The sequence below is a fragment of the Cyprinus carpio genome, chromosome B8 (assembly GCF_018340385.1).
Source record: "Cyprinus carpio isolate SPL01 chromosome B8, ASM1834038v1, whole genome shotgun sequence".
Taxonomy (NCBI): domain Eukaryota; kingdom Metazoa; phylum Chordata; class Actinopteri; order Cypriniformes; family Cyprinidae; genus Cyprinus; species Cyprinus carpio.
The window spans coordinates 22354605-22377439 of record NC_056604.1 but is presented as its reverse complement, the minus strand read 5'-3'; the positions used below and the strand labels follow the sequence as shown (position 1 = coordinate 22377439).

The 22835-nt window shown below is 35.1% G+C and overlaps 1 protein-coding gene across 2 annotated transcripts in view; it reads left to right on the top strand.

The window, feature by feature from the left end:
• Positions 1-22835, top strand: part of LOC122138267 (voltage-dependent L-type calcium channel subunit alpha-1D-like) — a 39040-nt gene that overhangs the window by 1234 nt on the left and 14971 nt on the right. For both annotated transcript variants that reach the window (XM_042730138.1, XM_042730137.1), the window contains exons 2-39: positions 460-652; positions 739-844; positions 2869-3008; positions 3402-3544; positions 3654-3806; positions 4283-4479; positions 4894-4997; positions 5199-5341; positions 5953-6018; positions 6126-6192; positions 6283-6309; positions 6427-6587; positions 6682-6907; positions 9338-9545; positions 10101-10221; positions 10358-10430; positions 10537-10600; positions 11425-11482; positions 11577-11676; positions 11771-11900; positions 12604-12663; positions 13176-13282; positions 13357-13444; positions 14822-14929; positions 15137-15189; positions 15276-15422; positions 15503-15704; positions 15812-15970; positions 17358-17468; positions 17631-17714; positions 17917-17937; positions 20454-20585; positions 20732-20797; positions 20904-20995; positions 21145-21304; positions 21567-21694; positions 21803-21899; positions 22235-22337. In XM_042730138.1, the coding sequence (XP_042586072.1) occupies positions 460-652; positions 739-844; positions 2869-3008; positions 3402-3544; positions 3654-3806; positions 4283-4479; positions 4894-4997; positions 5199-5341; positions 5953-6018; positions 6126-6192; positions 6283-6309; positions 6427-6587; positions 6682-6907; positions 9338-9545; positions 10101-10221; positions 10358-10430; positions 10537-10600; positions 11425-11482; positions 11577-11676; positions 11771-11900; positions 12604-12663; positions 13176-13282; positions 13357-13444; positions 14822-14929; positions 15137-15189; positions 15276-15422; positions 15503-15704; positions 15812-15970; positions 17358-17468; positions 17631-17714; positions 17917-17937; positions 20454-20585; positions 20732-20797; positions 20904-20995; positions 21145-21304; positions 21567-21694; positions 21803-21899; positions 22235-22337 (4398 nt within the window). The remainder of the gene's footprint in view (positions 1-459; positions 653-738; positions 845-2868; positions 3009-3401; positions 3545-3653; positions 3807-4282; positions 4480-4893; positions 4998-5198; positions 5342-5952; positions 6019-6125; positions 6193-6282; positions 6310-6426; positions 6588-6681; positions 6908-9337; positions 9546-10100; positions 10222-10357; positions 10431-10536; positions 10601-11424; positions 11483-11576; positions 11677-11770; positions 11901-12603; positions 12664-13175; positions 13283-13356; positions 13445-14821; positions 14930-15136; positions 15190-15275; positions 15423-15502; positions 15705-15811; positions 15971-17357; positions 17469-17630; positions 17715-17916; positions 17938-20453; positions 20586-20731; positions 20798-20903; positions 20996-21144; positions 21305-21566; positions 21695-21802; positions 21900-22234; positions 22338-22835) is intronic.

Genomic DNA, 22835 nt, shown 5'->3' with positions numbered 1-22835 from the left:
AAGTTTAGGTATGAGGTAGGTTTTAGGGATCTAAATGAGGCATTAATATGGGCTTTATGAGTAATAAACAGCCAATATGTGACCCTGGACCACAAAACCAGTCATAAGGGTCAGTTACAAATTTACTATATATCTTTATGGAACATGATCTTTACTTAATATCCTAATGATTTTTGGCATAAAAGAAAAATCGATAATTTTGACCCATACAATGTATTGTTGGCTATTGCTACAAATATACCCCAGTGACTTATGACTGGTTTTGTGGTCCAGGGTCACATATGCTACTAATATGCATGCTAATAAGCAACTAGTTAATATTGAGAATTGGTCTGTAATCCAAAGTGCTACTGTCAGCATTCATTTACTTTAAGAAAAACATTATATATGTTTGGAGAGATTTTCTTATCCTTTAATATTTTAGCGACATAATTTTAATTTGAAAACCATTTATTTCAGATGGAGTCGGTTTGGCTGACCCCAGCAAGACGGACACTCTCAACTCAACAGGTTCTGCAGGGCAAAGGAGACCTGGAGGTGCCAAGAAGCACACACAAGCTAACAAATCAGCCCTGCGTGCACCCAGAGCTCTGTGCTGCCTGACTCTCAGCAATCCTATACGCATGGCAGCACTGGCCCTGGTCGAGTGGAAATATCCTTTTGCCAAAGTATGTGCAAACCTTGTGCATTCTCTTGTATGTTTTCAAGACAGTCGTTTCCTTGACCTAAGACCTTTAAGCCTTTTGATATATTCATTTTACTGGCCATCTTTGCCAACTGTGTTGCCCTTGGTGTGTCCAAACCATTTCCTGAAGACGATTCCAATGCCACCAACCACAATCTGGTGAGTGTGCATTGTCAACATTACCATGATCTGCCACAGTGAGTGAACACTGATCGCCCCAGCAAAAAAAATATCAAACCACATAATAAAACTTTGTGCCCCACCCAAGCACATTCAGCTACTCACATACAGTATATATATATGGAGAGGGAGAGAGAGAGATGGGAGAGAGACAAAGAGAGAAGAGAAATATATAGAGAAAATATATTTGGATCTATATGTTCGATGCCTAAATTCAGCCAGAATATTAAAATACATCCAATTTCTGTATATATTATTTTTTATATCTATTCTGTTTATATTTATAACAGTTTACAATAGGGTTTCATGTGTTAATATTAGTTAACTTAGTGAACTAACAACAATACTTCTACAGCACACAAATTACACCAAGGCTTGAACTGTGACTAGTGACAGGACATTTTATCGAATACTTGGTTTCTACTACTGTAGTGTCTTGTTGGTTAGTTGCACACATTTTTAAATCTCATTGGTTCAAAATCTTGAGCCACATAACTGCATGTTATCCAGCGATTTCATGATTAGTCAGGCTTTTCACGTAGCACCAGGTTAGGACACAGCATTGTTATGGAAAGTACTTGAGCTCTGGCTGAACAACATGTCTGTAATAGATTTTTTAATGATGTGAATCTGTGAAACTGAGGGTATTCAATAAAAAGAAGGTTAGAGGGCTGCCCGTGTTCGGTGCAACACTATAATTGCATTAGGCTTGAAGTTTGACTGACAGCTCTGAATACCAAACTGGATAAGAGTATTAACCATCTGTTGTTCTCGCACTATGGCCGCTCGCTCATTGTCCTTACATGTGATCTACTCTGTGACTGGAAATTTAATATAGACATTAATGATTCCAACAAATCGTAATGCCTGTTGCTTTTAGAATGCGTCCATGCTTCTGTTTCTATTTTTAGTCTGAAGGAGTTTTTTCTCACACAAAAATAAAATCTGTCTGGATTTAAGTTATGCACTATATAGAACTCTTTGCTCATAAACTGAGATTTCCAGGTCAGCTGTGGTGTTGCACTGAGGTCTGTTGAGTCAGTATAATGTCTGCAGCGTACGAATGATTACCTGGAATAATGTGTGGGATACCTAGAGCCTTTAGCTTTAGCTTAGTACTGAGTGGGTCAAGAGGGCAGAAAGCTAATGAGCTCAGCAATGTGTGTTAAGGGAAAGCAGGTGAAAGGGAGAGTGAGTGTGGGTGTTTAGATCAAATTCCTTCACAAGCATAATACAAAAGTTTGGGATCAGTAAGATTTTCAATGTTTTTTAAAGAAATTTCTAATGTTCATCAGGGCAGGAGATCATTTATTTAATCATTTATTTGATCACAAACACAGAAAAAAAAACAGTAATATTGTGAAATATTATTACAATTTAAAATATAATTCATTCCTGTGACGCAAAGCTAACTTTTCAGCATTAATAGTCTACTCCAGTCTTAAGGGTCACTTGATCCTTCAGAAATCATTACAATATATTTATTTATTATCAATGTTGGAAACAGTTGTGCTGCTTAATATATATATATATATATATATATATATGTGTGTGTGTGTGTGTGTGTGTGTGTGTGTGTGTGTGTGTGTGTGCAAGGGATAACACACCACAACAGTTTCCAACAATGATAAAAATCAGAATATTAGAAAGTTTTCTGCAGGAATTTGTACACTAAAGACTGAAGAAATGGCTGGAGTAATAGCTAATGAAAATTGAGCTTTGAATCATAGAAATAAATTATAATTTGAAGAATATTAAATTAGAAAACAGTCATTTTAAATTGTAAAAATACTGCACAATATTGCTGTTTTTTCTGTGTTTTTAATAATAAGAGACTTCTGTAAAAAAAAACATTAAAAATCTTACTGATCCCAAACTTTAATATTTATCAGTTATTTGGCACAACATGATACAACAATTGTTTAAAAGTAATAAAACTAGTGATTTCAGCTCAGTCATAGATATTCTATTTCTCTTTTACTTACTACCTTAATTATTCCTAGGAACAAGTGGAGTATGTGTTTCTGGTCATTTTCACCATCGAAACATTCACAAAGATTCTGGCGTACGGTCTGGTCATGCATCCCAGCGCATACATCCGCAGCGGCTGGAACTTGCTGGATTTTGTCATTGTCATTGTCGGGTATGCGTGAGGTTACTTAAAATATACTTCCAAATACAAGTCAAGTTATATTTATTTGTATAGTGCTTTCCACAATACTCATTGTTTCAAAGCAGATTTACAGAAAATCATGACCTTTATGTTTATAATATCCTTATGTCCTAAAGTTGCATTTAGCAGATTAGGGCGGGGCAATAATATAGCAGATGAGATATGCTATATATTATATATTGCTTTATTTGAATTTACTGTATATATTTGGGTAAAGTTGGACATACTTATAAATGCAACTTTATATAAATAGTTTGATTAAATAATTAATTTATTTAATTTTTTATTTAATTGGTTTAATCAATATATATGATGTACTTAACTGACAATAGAGCTCACCAGGTTCGTGTGCTCCATATGCAGTCTTTTCAGCGTTATAGCTGAGATGGGCGAGCACAAACCAGGAGAGGCCCATCATGCTGCAGGTAAACCAGGAGGTCTAGATGTCAAAGCCCTGAGAGCTTTCAGAGTACTGCGACCCCTGCGGCTCGTGTCCGGAGTGCCGAGTAAGTGTTTGTGCATGTGTTCTTCTGACTGGACATTTGTACACACAGTGCTGGCTGAGTCTAATTCCCACATCTACAGTGATTGTGATTCAGGTTGTGATGTGTGCAGGTCTGCAGATTGTGTTGAACTCCATTATGAAGGCCATGGTGCCTCTGCTCCACATCGGTCTGCTGGTCATGTTTGTCATCATCATTTACGCCATCATTGGGCTGGAGCTCTTCATTGGCAAGATGCACAAGACCTGCTTCTATGTAGGAACAGGTGAGAAATGCAAGCGCAGGCTTTTACACAGCTGACTGCAATGCCACTCTATTTGCATTTAAAGGGACACAGTTGTACTCCCAAAAAATACAATTCTGTCATGGTTCACTGACCTTAATTGTAGTTCCAAACCAAACATACACATAAAAGGTTTAATTAAATCTGCTCATCATATAAAGTGATCATATCTCTCTTCACAAGATTTGGATTAACCACATTTAAATGCATTTTATGACACCTTATAACATTTTTGGATTTTTTTTTAAATTGTTTACCTTTACTTTCAATACAGGTACAGAAACCTCTCAGGTTTCATTAAAAATATCTTAACATTTGTTTTGAAAATGTTTGAAACGATATGAGGGTGAATACATGATGACAGAATTAAACATTTTTGGTGGACTATCCCTTGTGGGTATTTGTTCACTGTTAGCAGTATAAAGCTTACTAAATTGTGTTTGTTTTTATGTAAAAAGATCTAATGGTGGACGATGATCCAACACCATGTGCTTTTGCTGGTAACGGTCGTTTCTGTGTGGGGAACAACACCGTGTGTCGGGGAGGATGGGAGGGACCCAATGGAGGCATCACTAACTTTGACAACATCTTCTTTGCCATGCTGACTGTATTCCAGTGCATTACTATGGAGGGCTGGACTGATGTGCTCTACTGGGTGTGGCCTGATCTCCATATTTCACTCTTAATATATTAAGCTATAGTTGCTAATGTTACAAAAACAGGATCATTTATTGGAACTAAATTATATGATTATTTGAGCTTCTTTCTGATTTATGCAATATTAAATCAGCTCAAAAACTTCATTTTAGTAACTCAACTTAAATTAATTTTCAGTTAGTTTCCAGTTTCCACTTTTTTGTTGATTAATTTTATTTTTTATGTTATATTCATATTTTTTATTATACTTCAATTCCAGTTTTTAGTTTTATGTCACAATTTAACAGCACTACATAGAATCACTTCCTAACCTTGACTGTTTACAGTTAAATCCAAGCTATGCCACTCAAAAACAATCAACAGCATATAACATCTTATTTTTTTTTTCTCACATCTGCAATGTTTCTCTCAGATGAATGATTCCATCGGGTTTGAGCTGCCTTGGATTTATTTTGTGTCTCTGGTCATTTTTGGATCTTTCTTTGTCCTCAATCTTGTGTTGGGTGTGTTAAGCGGGTAAGTGACTCCAGCCCTGATCCCTTTTAAGCCTTTTAACTCATAGATATGTTTTTTAATAGTCTAGTGTAGTATGGTAAATGGTTGTTATTGTAGACTGATGGTGAAATGAAAAGCTCTTAAGGGTAAGGGTGACTTGTGATATCATTTTTTGGGCATTATTGAACATATTGTAATGCGTGTGTCTCTTTCACATCACAGTGAGTTCTCTAAAGAGAGAGAGAAGGCCGTGTGTCGCGGTGAGCTGCAAAAGGCCCAGGAGAAACAGCAGATGGAGGAGGACATGATCGGATACATGGACTGGCTCATTGAAGCAGAGGACATGGATGAGGATGGAAATAAACGTAATATAAGCTTTATTTAGCATTCCTGTTTACAATATGATCACACAATCAAAACAGACAGTGAAAGCATAAATTATAAATAAATACTTCTGCTCTGTGAAGTTGAGATGATGTAATGTGATTTGTTTTATGATGTAATGTCTTGTGTTGTGGAAATGAATTTTTTTTTATGAATTATAAATAATTTATAATGTAATATGTATGTTTTTGAAAAATTCAATTAATGTTTTTATACTGTTAATTGCATGTTAATTACATGAAAATGTTTTATAGTTTAAAATTACATTGAATGTAATTAGCTGACCCAGCAGGACTGGGCCCTTTATACATAATTTCATAATTCCTTCTATTGAAACTGTTAAATGTACCGTCAAGCATTTAATGGTAAACTAAAATATACTTGTCATTTCTGTTGAACCTTTTTTAAATGTGTATTTAAAAAGTACTACAAATTAGAAACATAATCATTAAAGTGGACTCTTTTTAAGTATGCTTACAGTTACACTAAAAAATGATATATACTTTTAAGATTTGAAGTGCAATTGTAATGCAATTGAGTGCTTTTTAAAATGTATTTATTTATTTATTATTTTCTGTGGTGTAAATGGCAGGTGCTGTGGTGGCTAAGAAAAAGATGATGAAAAAATATGGCTGGTACAAACACAGTGAAGATGGAGGTACTGAACTCAGTTTCTCTCTGATATTTAAATGTATTGCATATCAAACTATAAAACAATTTTATTTATTTTTGAATTATGCATTCAGTCCTTTTTCTTTTATGCAGAATCGGATTCAGACTCTGAGTTTGAAGCGTTCCTGGATGATGACAACGGCTGCTGTGCATCTATCATGTAAGTACAACATTTAAACTGCTAAATCATATATTATACAGTAATAAACACCAGAACTTTGATTAATCTAAATTATTTTATGTTCCTCAGGGCACGACTGATGGCTATAAGTTTTTGGTAGGTGTTTATTTGTTGAACAGAACCCCAAAATTTCTTCTTTTCATTTCTTACGTATTTTCCTTTTTTTAAAGTGTTATATTTAAAGTCTGTTAATATGGTTCTTCTCTTTCTCAGTGAGCAGCTGTACCACTTGAATCTGGTCATCAGGAAGAACTGCCGTGTGGCTGTCAAATCCACCAATTTCTACTGGCTGGTGCTGCTGCTGGTGTTCCTCAACACTGCCGCCAGCGCCTCTGAACACTACAGCCAACCGCAGTGGCTCACCGACATACAGGGTGTGTGTGTGTGAGTGAAGTAAAGTGTTGCCAGAGTTTGCCTGTGATGACATGAACTGACCCTGTCTTAAATACGGACTCTTTAATGTTCCAGAACGAGCAAATAAGATCCTTCTGGCTCTGTTTACGCTGGAGATGCTGATGAAGATCTACAGCTTCGGCTTTCAGATCTACTTCATGGCACTCTTCAATCGTTTCGATTGTTTTGTGGTTTGTGGTGGGATTTTGGAGACGGTGCTGGTGGAGATGGACGTAATCCCACCCATCGGTATCTCTGTGCTGCGCTGCGTCCGTCTGATCCGAATCTTCAAAGTCACAAGGTGATTGAGCTCATTAGTGTTGGGGAAGTTTACTTTTAAAAGTAATGCCTTACAATATTGCGTTACTCCCTAAAAAAGTAACTAAATACGTTACTTAGTTACTTTTTATGGAAAGTAATGGTGTTACATTACTTTTGCGTTACTTTCACGTTACTTTTTAAATATGAGCAGGGCTTGATTGTTTTTAATATAAGAAGTTCTATTTATAGCAAATGTAAAAGCCCTTTCACACCAAAAAGTGGTAATGAATAAACCTCAGGCTGAAGGAAAAGTAAATTCACGTCTGTACAGTAGAACACAGGAGAAGAAGGTTCAACACTCTTCAGCAATAAAAAAAAAAACAATGAAGCACAATTGTTATTTATCTAAAAGTCATTTTTTTGATTATTAGTATGGTTGAACTGGATCATTAAAGGTCAGCAGCAAAGACACTGTTAATAAAATGGGAATAGATACATTTGTGTTATTTAATATATTTAGTTATTGCAGGTTTGCGTCATATTCTGAGTTTGCATTTCAGTGATTGTTTTTATTAATTTTGATGAATACTAAATCTGTTGTTTTTTTTTTTTGTTTTTTGTGAGTGGGATGAATTAATGCACATTCACATTTAGTCTAGAACTGCAGTAACATCATGTTCACACAGCGCACACAACGCCTCCATACTTCCGAGTTTCTCCCAATATGGGAACAGGAGGCTTGTCAGTCAAAAAATGGGAATACAAAGTAACTGGCGTTACTTTTTTGAAAAAGTGAAACTCAGATATTTTCTTGTAAATTAAAAAGTAATGCGTTACCTTTACTAGTTTTTACTTGAAAAAAGTAATCTGATTACGTAAGCTCGGCGTTACTTGTAATGCGCTCCGTTACCCCCAACACTAATCTTCAAAGTCACAAGGTGATTGAGCTCATTAGTGTTTCCAGATCTTTGAGATTCGAGTTGTGGACTCGTGTCGCATTGACTTGGACTTGACTCGGACTTGAGTTCCAAATTTGAGGACTTGACTCGGCATAATCAAAAAAGGATTGCGACTTGATTTAGACTTTGACAATGACTTGAGACTTGGCTTGAGCCTACCTTCTAAAAAAACAGAGTTGTGATCAATATAGGCTGGTAACTGAAGTGTACGATCACACTGGTATGATTAACGCAGCTTTTTACACTGAGCCAGAGAGGGACTCACTCAGTGAGCACTTGTAAGTGTTTTCAACCACATGCTGTTTAGGCTATTCAATGTTTTAGACTTTTAAAATACACATAATCACTATAAACCGATTATATTAATGTTATTAATAATAAGAAGAATAAGAAGAAACGCTGATACAATTTGTTATTATCCATATAACAAAAAACATAAAATAGGCTAATATAGACCTATAAGAAAGCTCATAATCTAATCTGTATTTTAAACCCATTCACTGATGGTTTCTTATTTGTATTTAACATTTATATATATTGTAACTATTATTATATATTTACTTTTCCACTTCATTTTTATGTAGGCCTATCTTGTTGCCCAGTAATTAACGTTCTGTATCGACATATCTGTTTAAGACTCAAAGTGCCATAAATGTTTTGTAAATAGTATAAATGCTGAAAAATCATGTCAATAAAGCTATGTGTATTTCTGTAGACCTACATCAGTAGGTGGCCATAAATCAGTGTCTGTTTTACGTATTAGCAAGTTATTAAATATTTGACTCTTTTTGACAATTGTTTACAAATGAAACAGTGCACTTAAAAGAAATGATCTATTCATGTAGGCCTACGATTTGTTCACAAACAATGATTCAGTCCTCAACAAAACACCACTAATTATTATATCTTTATAATTATACTTACTATAGACTATTAATGACTTTAAAATAACTGTAGTAATTAATATAGAGACACTATTTTGGGCAAACAGCACTAATGACTTGTTTAGGACTTGAAGCTTGAAGTTGAGGACTTGCAACTTGACTTGGGACTTGTCTGTCTTGACTCGTGACTCGACTCAAATGAATGCAAAGTCTCGAGACTTACTTGTGACTTTCAAAACAACAACTTGGCCCCACTTCTGTCATTGTGCGATTTGCTACTCCTACGTCATCTGCTGGAACGCCACTCTCTGATGAACTTGCATACGAGTTAGCGGAAGCTAGAGATTATGGTTTAGAAGCCATGTGGAGCACTTTTTATGATTGATTTAAAAGATGGATGTGTGCTTTTTTTTGTGGTTCAAAATTTAGTGACGTATTGTAGCTTGGAAGAGCGAAGACATTTTTTTTATATAACTCTGATTGTATTTGTCTGAAAGAAGAAAGTCATAGAATTAACCTGTAATGGATTTTAGATTTTATTAAAAAATGGGAACTTATTCTTAAATTAAGACTCAATAGTTTTAAGGAGTCACAGCACATGCTGAATTTGTTGGTGTCTCTCTTTAGACACTGGGCTGCCCTGTCAGACCTGGTGAGCTCTTTGCTGAACTCTATGAAGGCCATTTGCTCCCTGCTGCTGCTGCTCTTCCTCTTCCTCATCATCTTCGCTCTCCTGGGCATGCAGCTCTTCGGCGGAAAGTTCAACTTTGATGAGACTCAAATGAAAAGAAGCACCTTTGACACTTTTCCATCTGCCCTGCTCACCTGTTTCCAGGTAACTGCCTCTGTTACCAAGCAGTCATTTTTTTACAGTGATTTTCATATATTTAACTCTTCATCTAAGCTCTAATGTATCTCTTATGAAAATGAAGTACACTTAGCATACTTTTAAAAAGAGTATATTTTATAGAATTAATATGCTTAATCATTAAATATATGTACATCCTTGTCATGTCTATTGAAACTTGTACTGTATGTTGTGTATTTAAATATATTTAGTATTTACATGATGAAGTAGCAATTTAGTACATTTTCAATTTTTAAGTGCGTTAAGAAACATTCACAAAATGTTTCTCTTTAAGTACACTTAAGTGGCATTTTATTCAATGAATATTATATTATCTGCAATCTACAGATTATGTAGGAAGTGGCTTTTTTGTCATCCTACTCCTAAAACAATGATTATTATATTAGCAACTATTAACTTTAATGATGATTCTTTACAGTGCATCTTTATTACAATATACAAATTCTAAGAGATTGAGAACAGATTCAGATTACAGGAGTTTACTGAACGGAGAGATGTAAACTGAAGCTCTTTCTTATGTAGATCCTAACAGGAGAGGACTGGAATTCTGTCATGTATGATGGCATCATGGCGTATGGTGGACCAGTGTTTCCCAATATGATTGTCTCTATTTACTTTGTCATTCTTTTCGTCTGTGGTAACTGTATCTTTTCAATGTGAAATATGTGTAAAATATATTTAATGTTCTATAAACTCCATATTGTCATATTGATTAACCTTTCCATATGGCTGTTCTTGTGTCTTGAGTCTTGTTTCTGGCCCTTGACTTTGTCATCCAGACATCTTACTGAATGTTTTCTTGGCTATCGCTGTGGACAACTTAGCCGGAGTTGGTGGCAAAAAGAAAAAAGAGTAGGCAACACATACACACACACAGGACAGAAGCCAAATGTGCACATCCTTGCTATTGTCCTGCATTCACAGGCACAGAGCTCAATCTGTTCGTTCTGTTTTAAAGAGAGAAAAAAGAAGAGGAGGAGGAATGGGAGGATGATGAAGAAAGAGAAGAAGACGAAGCTGGAGTAAGAACCGTGCTCGGGTTTTCTCTCTGCTAAAGGCATTTGTGACACATTTAAAGAATAGTTCAACCAAAAATGAACATTTACTCACCCTCTGGCCATTCAAGATGCAGATGAGTTTGTTTCTTTATCGTCACAGATTTGGGGAAATTTAGCATTATATCATTTACTTACCAGTGATCTGATAAAAACATCACAATAATCAAAATATAATTACACAAATGATTTTTTTGCTTTTTTTTGGAGCTGTTTGGGTTGTTTGTGTTTTTTTGTGATGTTTTTATCAGATGTTTGGACTCTTATTCTGATGGCACCCATTCACTGCATAGGATCCATTGCTGAGCAAGCGATGCAATGCTGCATTTCTCCAAATCTGTTCTCATGATAATACAAAATCATCTACATCTTGGATGTCATGAGAGAGAATACATTTTCAGCAAATTTTCACTTTCGGGAGAACTATGCCTTTAACCTTTAAAATGTGATGTATTTCAGAATTGTTAGCAGTAAATAATGTGTAGCAGGATTTGATTTTTCACTATTTGATTGGGTTGTGAAGATATAATTGGTTAATAATTGATATTAATGTTTCTTCAGTGGAAAAGGTAAAAGTTATCAAATTTTGATGAATGTAAAATTATGGTTTTATATAATGTGCACTGATTAATCATGCTTTAGCTGATCAAAGACTTTTATTGAACCATTTCCATTTATTGAGAATTTCTATATGATCTGTTGATTATAATTTCAGTTATCCACATGTTGAATTTCTATGATCGTTCTTGCCATATTATTCTTTATATGTTTCTTTTTCTTAATTTGTTCAGAATGATATGGACGATTGGGAAGAGCACGAAGAGTTGAGAGCAATTGAAGGGCTTGAGGGTAAATTCTGTCCAGTCCAATTCTTTATATTCGTATTCATTATAAATATATGAGAATTAATTGAATTACATTTTTTTCTTCATGTTCCCTAAAGGTATAGGCACTCCCATGAAAGTCGAAAGTTTTCAACCCAAAGAGAAAATTGTACCTATTCCTGACGGAAGTTCCTTTTTCATCCTTGGAAAGAAAAACTGGTATGTTAAAAAAAAAAATGGTACAAATGTTGTTTGCTAATAATGATTATTTTTCTTATCTCTGACCTGAAATTGACCATGCCAATATTCACAGTCTCAGAGTCGCCTGCCACAACCTCATTCATCATCATTACTTCACCAACTTCATCCTCATCTTCATCATATTCAGTAGTTTTTCATTGGCTGCTGAAGACCCAATCAAAACTCATTCTGTCAGGAATGTTGTAAGTTCATGGACCTCTAGAATAGAGGACTAGACCAGAGAGCGCTTGAGGGCCAGTCTGTGTGCAGATCAGTCAGTGTTCATATTGTTAGAAAATATGTGAACTAAATTATTAGTATATAATTTTACAATTCTGAAAAACTGTAGTCAGGCACACTAACTGGCCCTGTAACATTAGCATTTGATGGTCTTAAAACAGTCATAGATCCTGTTGGATGGCTTTTCTCTACAGGACTGTGGTTCCCAAACCCCAAGCTCCATCCCTTGTGCCCTACAGAGATCAAACTAGTCTTAAAGCACAACCTCTAGTTTGAAGCAGATATGTAGGTGAATCCCTTGAAGACCTTAATATTTCACCCCAAAGTCAATTATATTTTACATAAGTATATATATTTTTTTAAAATTGTGAAATTATTTTTTTATATTCACATTTATTACTTTAATACACAATCATTTATTTTTTAATATAATAACTGTAAATACTTTAATTTAATAACTAATATTTTTTCTTAAAATCAGCAAATATTATCATGAAGTATGTTTACAATTTTTTAATTACAATTTAAATTATGTGTTTTTTCATCTTAATGGTTCTAAAATAGTTTTTTCTATGCAAACTGATTATTTGGGGTGAAATATGACATGGACTCGTGAGATTGACCAGGTGACATGAGATTGATCGCTGTTTTTATGTCTTATGATAGATGCTGGGATATGCTGATTATGTCTTTACCACCGTCTTCACTATTGAGATCATGCTGAAGGTAAACTATTGATCCTGCACAAAAAAAAATAAAAAAAATAAAAAATTAGCTCTTTATGCTTCAAACTGATTTTTATCTTTTCTACATATCTAATAATGGGCAGGGGTGTTATTGTTAAATAAAACTAAAACTAAAATTATTAAATAACATTTTTGTACATTAAAATAAAGGTGAAATAAAATAAATTATAAATATTAGATGGAAAACATACACTAAACTAAAAGTAGAAATGTGGCAACTAACTAAAATACGTTTAGGTTGAAGCACATTAAATGCTATTTAAAAATAAATAATAAAAAAAACTAAAAGCTTATTCAAAATAAAATATAACTAACTTTAGTATAACAAAACTAATACTAAAATAAGGTCAAAATAACCTTAAAACTAAGGTTTTGAGCTGCAACAAGGGACTGGTCGTGCAAAATCCTCAGAGTTTTGTGAACATGGAGTTTAAGCTTTTGCTTCATTTTAAATGTGCACATTAATGAAAATGTGTGTCGTGTGTTGCTCAGATGACTGTGTATGGAGCTTTCCTTCATCAAGGTTCCTTCTGCAGAAACGCCTTCAACCTCCTGGACCTGCTGGTCGTCAGCGTGTCCCTCACCTCTTTCTTTTTGCAGTAAGTGTTCATCTGTGACTCAGTTCAGTTATTCATTGATTCATTCACTTATTCGTTGTCGTTTCTGTATTTAGTTCTAGTGCCATTTCTGTGGTGAAGATTCTTCGAGTATTGAGAGTGCTCCGGCCTCTTCGAGCCATCAACAGAGCAAAGGGACTCAAGGTACAAACTCACGATGCATTTTTCCATGCTAACATCCACAGTCTCCAGCAGATGATACTGATATGCCATGCAATACCATCAGTTCTGATATGTTGAAATGAAATTGATATTGTGATTGATGTGATTATCAAATGAGAACCAAGTCACTCAGTAATGTAGAAGCACTGTATCATGAGATACTCGCATGTAAAGAAAGTAACATGGTGCTGTGAATCTCTCTGAAACCAGCAGTACATTTATTTTATTATTTTATTTTACTTGCTAAAAAGCCACCATAATAAAGATCAGACATTAGAATATACATATTAATATTGTAATTTTACAGTTCTACTATTTTTTTTCTAATTTTTTTTTTACAAAAAATAAATATATATTTACTATATAAATATATAGTATAATACTAATATTACAATGCATTAAAAAAAATAAAAAACAATAATAATCACAATAAAAATTGCACACATGTAAATTAACAAAAAATTAAAAAAATGTCTCTAAACCCTCAGTGCATTTATTTCTTTTCCAGAAAAAAATAAATAAAAGCTTGATGATTTGAAAATTAAGATGTTAATATCTTCTATTTCTAGTTTTACAGCTGTATTTAACACTAAGTTAGGGACCAATTCTCATTATTAACTAGTTGCTTATTAGCATGCACATTACTAGCACACTGGCTGTTTATTAGTACTTAAGAACTACCTTTCTAATAAGCAGCAAATTAGGAGGAATTTGATAGTTATTTAATAGTACTGGAACTGGAAGCAGATTTTTTTTAAAAAAACTATTTGTTTACTACAATTTGTCCAGTTTTCCCAAATATTTCAGGATGGTTCACATTTAAAACAAAGTCTCTAGAGTAAACAGTCATTTTCAGGTTTTTAAAATTATTTTGTAATTTTATAATTAAAAGATTTTATATAAAAGTATTTTATATAAACTCATTTAAATTCTAAATTACTTTTAATAAATTACTTGCATTCTATTTTATGTTTTTTTATTTTTAACTGTTTTCATTCATTTTAAATAAATTTTTAAATAATTTAAACATTTTTGCATTCCTTGTTTTATTGTTGTGATTGTTTTTTTATGATTATTTTTATTCCTTTTATATGTGAAGCACTTTGAATTACCATTTTTTTATGAAATGTGCTATATAAATAAATTTTGCCTTGCCTAGGATGCCTATTCAGTTTCAAATGATTCTTTCTATGATTCTTGTATTTTTCATATCACAGTGTATGTATAGCAGAAAAACAAACAATTGCAATGTCATTTTTCCCCAATTTCATGCAGCCCTAAATACTGTACCACAATGTTCATTCTTTCTAGTTATGTTCATTCATAACCTTCAATGAGTGTTGCTGTTTGTGTCTTCAGAGCGTGATTCAGTGTGTATTTGTGGCCATCCGCACTATTGGCAACATCCTCATCGTCACCACTCTCCTCCAGTTCATGTTCGCTTGTATCGGTGTGCAGCTTTTCAAGGTACATAAAGTCAACCTGAAATCAAAACTGACACAGTTTACTTTCTTAATGCATCAAGTCCTTCTGAGAGGACTTTCCTTTTAGGTAGACATCGCCTAGTTTGCGCAACTACTAGTTAATGTTGTTAACACGTAGCCATATAGCTATTTTTCAATAGTTAAAATAATATTTTCTTCCTGGATAACATTAATGTAATCCCTCTTGTAGGGCCGGTTCTACAGATGCACGGATGAGGCCAAACATACGCCTGAAGAGTGCAAGTATGTTCTTTGGTCATAAATGAGTTGTTTGATTTGCACTCACAGTGACTCACTGTTTTCTAAAACTTGTGTGTGTGATTGTTTAGGGGCACGTTTGTGGTGTTCAAAGATGGTGATATGAACCATCCAATGGTGAGGGAGAGAGTTTGGGAGAACAGCGACTTTAACTTTGACAACGTGCTGATGGGGATGCTGGCGCTCTTCACCGTCTCCACGTTTGAGGGCTGGCCACAGTGAGTGAGAAAAACCACTCAACACAACAATGCTGATACTGGATGCTCCAAACTTTAACAGTCTTTCTTGCATTTCACAGGCTCTTGTACAAAGCCATTGATGCTAACGCAGAGAACAGAGGACCCATCTATAACTACCGGGTTGAGATTTCCATCTTCTTCATCATCTACATCATCATCATCGCCTTCTTCATGATGAATATATTCGTGGGTTTTGTCATCATCACCTTCCGTGAACAAGGAGAGGCTGAGTTTAAAAACTGTGAACTAAATAAGAATCAGGTTAGTCTGAGTTCAAGGCCATCTCATATTAAAAATCTAGTCTAGTCGATTGATTCTTTTGTTGCTCTTGTTGTCTGTCTCACAGTGTCTCTCTCCTTTGCTCACAGCGGCAGTGTGTGTATTACGCATTGAAAGCTCAGCCCATAAAGATTTACATCCCCAAAAACCCCTCTCAACTCAAATTCTGGAAGATCATCAATTCCTCTCAGTTTGAGTACATCATGTTTGTGCTCATTCTGCTCAACACGCTCACACTCGCTGTACAGGTACACACACACACACACACTCACACGTTCACTTAGCTATCTAAATGGGGACATTCCATAGACTTTTATTTGTTTTTATATACAGCTAGTTATACTGTAAATACTGTCCTTCATGAAAAGCCCTTGAACTTTAAAAGCTCTTCTGCTTAAATCTTAAAAAAACTGCACGTGCAGTAAATATTATATATGAAAAATAAAAGGCCACATAAGTGCACATAAAGTGATACTCCACCCCAAAATGAAAATTTTGTCATTAATCACTTACCCCCATGTCGTTCCAAACCCGTTAAAGCTCCGTTCAGCTTGGAACACAATTTAAGATATTTTGGATGAAAACCTGGAGGCTTGTGACTGTCCCATAGACTGCCAAATAAATAACAGTGTCAGGGTCCATAAATGGTATGAAAGTCGTTGTCAGAATACTCCATCTGCCATCAGACGTGCAATCTGGGTTATATGAAGCGACGGGAACACATTTTGAGAAGAAAGCAAAAATAACAACTTTATTCAACAATTCCTATGTCAACAGTCTCCTCTGTGTCTCTCCATATCACCGTATGCTGTGTATGCTCTTCTGTGCTCTTATGTAAATACGATTATCATTTTAACAGGACTGTGAAATATTTTATTATTACAAATATTTTTAATGACATACAAGGTTCAATAGAAATGACATTACAGTTTATTTGATCTTACTATAAATGCTTGTCAGTACATTTGGCAGTACACAAGATATTTTAAAAGCTATATAAGTAATTAGGAAATTACAAATAAAGATGTACTTAAGTCCTAACTAAGTGGTTAAAAAGACTCAAATAATTGCCTTTAACTATAAGTTTAAACTATAATACATTTTCATTTAGTTGTAAATAACATGACATTAAGCATCTGAAAACATTACATTCAGTTATCACCTTTTTAAATATATATTTTTAAAGTGCAGTATTTCTGTAATAACCTAATCCTATCAGAAAATGTTCTGTATTTAAAAAAAAAACTTTATTTTTATGCTATTTTACAAATGAGTATGTCCTAAAAAGTATGTTTGGTCAAATCACTTCTTCAGTAGCTAACTTCCAGGTTCAAACACAAACACACCCCTAACAGTAACATACATCACAGAGGGTCTCATTCACTACACATCTGTATGTTTGCAATTTAGAGTACAATTTTGAACTCGTTTAAACAACAACGACTTCTGGTGACCTTAGAAACACTGAGATGCTTCAAGCCGAAATGTTATATGTATGTATTTCCACTTAGGAAAAACTAAGTGAACCCACAATATATCTTATTTCATTAAGTTATCACTCCACTGGGAGAAGTTGTGCATACACATGCAATCAATTAGGATCAACTAAGAAGATCACATGACTGTGACCCACAGCACTATGAGCAGTCCAAACTCTTCAACTTTGTGATGGACATCCTGAACATGATCTTTACTACGCTCTTTACGGTTGAGATGATCATCAAACTTCTGGCTCTGAGACCTTACGTGAGACTTGATGCACACTTTCTTTCCCCTTTTTAATTAAGTTTTTACTTTGCTCCAGTGGTTTGATATGCAGTCTTGATACATCCATTTGTGTTAGTGCCTTTACGTTTGTGCTTTTTCCTCTCTCTCTCGTTTTCGCTATTTGTGTTTGGGACTACGCAGCACTATTTTATAGATGCCTGGAACTCTTTTGATGCGCTGATAGTGGTGGGCAGTTTGGTGGACATCATGATTGCAGAGTTCAGTGTATGTAACTATTATTATAAAACTATATTTGATCTATGAGAAATGCCTACGCATGTCCAAATCTAGTCAGTGTGAATTTTTATGTGACAATGATTAAAGTACAATATCTTTTGTCATCTCAGACACACACTTATCAATTTCTATAATCTCTTCTGTTTCCTGCTCTCCTGTGTGCATTTGGACGGTCCTGTCACTCACTCAGGGTGGAGGAGGCCATGGTGAGGTAAGAATATGCCACCTCATAAATCAGCTGAATAAGTATTCATTTCTTGGAAGTTTTAAAGCTACTGTTTATTAGAATTACACACAATACATACTAAATTGTAGTCAAAAGTAACAGCAAAACCTTATTTATGACCAGTAAGACTGCTGCTGATTTGCTTCCATAATTTGTAATTAACACACACTGTAAAAAATCAAAAGTTGAGGAAACTTTTTGTCATATAAACTGAATACAAGAAATTGAGAAAACTCAAAAATGTCCTGTAGCTGCACCCCCAAATCAGAAAATCAGTGAAAATTGTAACTTTCCCTTTAGTAATTAAGACACTATGTTATGGTGTTGTTTATGCATGGTTATGTTGTTAATACAGTCAATCCAACATAACATGAATTTTACGGTGCTGTTATGGTGACATCATATAGAAATTTGCAGAAAGAAACTCTGGTCCTGGTTTATGTGGCAATAAATAAAAGTTTGTAAAACAGCAGTTTGATGTTTTTTTCCAGACATTTTAATATTAATGTTAGTTCTTTATTTAAATGTTAAATTTTTATGCCTTATATGAGTATTACTTTTTGAGCCTTTCTGGTCAAAGGGGCCATATTTATGAAATTTCAATTATTTTAATTTAACCATTTGATTGTCTTTTGACTTAAATTCTTTCTTGACCATTTAATTTATATTTAATATTTCATTTCATTTGATCATTTTAATGTCTTTCGGATTAATTTTTTCTTGACAATTTTCTTGATGGTCTTTTCCTAAAGGGGTCAGATTTAATTTAATTTAAATTAGTTTAACCTTTTTTTTAATTTCCATTCAATTTAATCTTTCTGGATCATTTTCCACATTTTTTGGTCCTTACATTTAAACAGGCTTTTTTTCCTACTAGGCTTTAAAATGACCTATTATGATTAGATACAGTGGGGAAAATATTTATTTGATCCCCACTTACAAAAAAATTAAGGGTCTGTAAAAATCCCAGAAAAAAATCCAGAAAAAAACACATTATATAAAGGTAAGAAATTAATTCGATTTTCAGTGAGTCAAATAAGTATTTGTTTCCCTAGCAAAACATGACTTAGTACTTGGTGCAGAAACCCTTGTTGGCAAGTACAGAGGTAAGACGCTTTTTGTAGTTGGTCACCAGGTTTGCACACTTCTCAGGAGGGATTTTGATCCACTCCTCTTTACAAATTCTCTCTAAATCATTAAGGTTTCTTGACTGTTGTTTGGCAACTGGAAGTTTTTAGCTCCCTCCACAGATTTTCTGGAAGACCCATCCATGACCCATCTTTGGTGTTCTGGCTGAGGGAAGGAGGTTCTCGTCCAAGATTTTACAGTACATGGCCCCGTACATTTGCCGCTCAATGCAGTAAAGTCGTCCTGTGCCCTTAGCAGAACAACAGCCGTAAAGCATGTTTCCAACCCTGTGCTTGACTGTAGGGATGGTGTTCTTGGGGTCATAGTCAGCGTTTCTCTCCCTCCACACACGTCGCATCTGACCACAGCACTTTCTCCCAAGCCTTCTCTGAATCATTTTGATGTTCATTGGCAAACTTTAAACAGGCCTGTACATGTGCCTTCTTGAGCAGGGGGACCTTGCAGGCGCTGCAGGATTTCAGTTGATTTGGGCGTAGTGTTTGTTTTGCTTGGCAACTGTAGTCCCAACTGACTTAAGACGATTAACAAGCTAATCCCATGTAGTTCTGGGCTGATCCCTCACCTTTCTCATGATCATCCTTACCCCATGAGGCGAGATCTTGCACAGAGCTCCAGACCGAGGCCGACTGATGGTTATTTTGTATTTCTTCAATTCCTGAATAATCATACCAACAGTTGTCTTCTTCTCACCAAGCTTCTTGCTGATGGTCTTTTTCCCATTCAAGCCTTGTGCAGATCTACAATCTTGTCTCTGACATCCTTTGACAGCTCTTTGGTCTTGCCCATGGTGGTGGGAGAGGTTGGAATGGAAGATACAGATTGTGTGGACAGGTGTCTTATACACCTAACAAGCTGACATTAGGAGTAACTTCTTAAAGTGATAGGACTAATCTATGTTGCATATGGGCACATAACCAATCTGCGGGAGCCAGAATTCTTGCTGGTTGGTAAGGGATCAAATACTTATTTCACTCACTGAAATGCAAATCAATCTCTAACCTTTATATAATGATTTTTTTCTGGATTTTTTGGTTGGTATTCTGTCTCTATCCATTAAAATAAACCTATCATAAAAATTACAGACCCTTCATTTCTTTGTAAGCGGGCAAACTTACAAAATCAGCAGGGGATCAGATAAATATTTTCCCCACTGTAACCTCAGGTTGCAGGCGTGATGTAAGGTCTGATGTAGTTTGCACTGCCATCTCTTAGCAAATCTTGCATTGTATTGTGACTGCTTCACATAACAATTCACACTGAAATGTCAGACTGACATGATCAGGGACTTTGTTACCTGGACTTTTTAATCACATTAATATCTGGTCTGATGTTTTCTTTCTCCACTTCAAAAGGGGAAAGAAGGGGAGAGCGCCAAAGTGTCCATCACTTTCTTCCGTCTCTTCCGAGTTATGCGATTGGTCAAGCTGCTCAGTAAGGGTGAAGGCATTCGAACCCTCCTTTGGACGTTTGTTAAATCTCTACAGGTGAGAAATTTAGGAAACAAACTTTATATATATATATATATATATATATATATATATATATATATATATATATATATATATATATATATATATATATATATATATATGCATGCATTGCTTCTTCCTGTCTCTCTGCTTACCTTTAGGCATTGCCATACGTCGGCCTGCTAATTGCCATGATCTTTTTCATCTATGGTGTGATTGGGATGCAGGTGGGTTCATCTTTATAAATTTGTCAATGTTCACTCTCCCTCTTCTCACATGAGGAACATTCCCGATTGGGAAGTTTAAAATCTCTTTTTTGTTTTTTTCCCCCAGACATTTGGGAAGATAGCTATAGATGACAGCACAGAGCTCAGTCGGAACAACAATTTCCAAACCTTTTTCATGGCTGTACTGCTGCTCTTCAGGTGAGCAAAGACCAGCATTAGCTTCCTGGTTGATTATTGAATTGAGGTTGGATAATGATCTGCTTTTGTCTGGTTAGTAAATGGATTGAATTAAAGGTATATTGCATGTTTTTTTATTTGTTTGTTTGTTTGTTCTTCTTCAAACCCAGGTGTGCAACAGGTGAACAGTGGCAGCAGATCATGCTTGCAGCATTGCCAGGACGTCGATGTGACCCAGAGTCTGACTTTGAGCCGGGAGAGGAGTATAGCTGCGGAAGCAACCTGGCATACCTCTATTTCATCAGTTTCTTTGCACTCTGTGCCTTCCTGGTAAGAGATGAAAAACATTTTCTCACAAAACTTTTGCATTGCCCAGAGAAACATCGTGTTACACTCACAAAACGTATGCATTTTCTCACAGAGAGGTTTTGAGTTCTCTTGCAGACATTTTGCATTAATTCACAAAAGTTTTGTATTTCCCTTTTGTGTTCTGGAGTTCTGTGCTTTTGCCAGAAAACTTTCAATAATCCATCTCCGAAGATAATAAACAATTTTGTTCAGTGATAAATTGATCCAATCTGTGTTTTCTCAGATCATTAACTTGTTCATCGCCGTCATCATGGATAACTTTGAGTATCTGACCAGAGACTGGACTGTGCTGGGCACTCATCACCTCGATGAGTTTAAACGAGTCTGGTCAGATTACGACCCAGAGGCCACGTAAGTGACATCATCACACATCCACAAACAATATGCTCTGTGTCTGTTTTTATGAGAGCACAACTAAATACTAAATAATATAAATACCATTGAATGTTTTTGCATCAGGGGAAGGATTAAACATCTAGATGTAGTCACCATGTTGCGCAGAATTCAGCCTCCGCTGGGCTTTGGGAAACTCTGTCCACATCGAGTAGCCTGTAGGGTAAGCATGATTTGGATTTGTACAGTCACTGGCTGACAATGAAATAGGTGAAAAACTGTACACTAACATTTAAGAGGAGCCCGAGCCATACACTACTGTTCAAACATGTTTAAATAGCATTTATCTGAAATAAGCTGTTGGAACATTATAAATGTCTTTACTGTCACTTTCGATCAATTTAATGTTCTTGCTGGATAAAAGTATTAATAAAAGTATCAATATATCATAAAGACCTTCCAGAACACACTAACAGCTTCATTTCAACATACTTTACATAGCAGTGTCCTTACAATCATGAATTCCTACACCTTTGTTTCTCTCTTTCTCACTGGCAGAGACTGGTTGCTATGAATGTTCCTCTCCATCCTGATGGCACTGTGTCCTTTAATGCCACTCTGTTTGCTCTCGTCAGAACGTCACTCAAGATTAAAACAGATGGTTAAAATTCTATACACGCACACTGGCATATACACTGTTAAAGGGATAGTTCACCCAAAAATAAAAATTCTGTCATTAATTACTCACCTTCATGTTGTTCTAAACCTGTAATACCTTTGTTTATCTTTGGAACACAAATTAAGATATTTTTGATGAAATCTGAGAGCTTCTACCATAATTTTAAAAAGCTACAAGAATACTTTTTATGTGCAAAGAAAATAAATATAACGAGTTTATTCAGCAATTGATCTCATCCACTTCACCCTAGTGCCATTATGGAGAGGATGCATCGTGATACTCTCCAAAATGGTGCTAGGGTGAAGCAGAGGAGAAGAATTGTTGAATCATTTTTTTATTTTTGTTTTCTTTGCGCACAAAAATGATTCTCATAGCTTTGTAAAATTATGGTTGAAGCACTGATGTCACATGGACTATTTTAACAATGTCCTTACTACGTTTATGTGCCTTGACTGTGGTAGTACCCTTGCTGTAAATGGA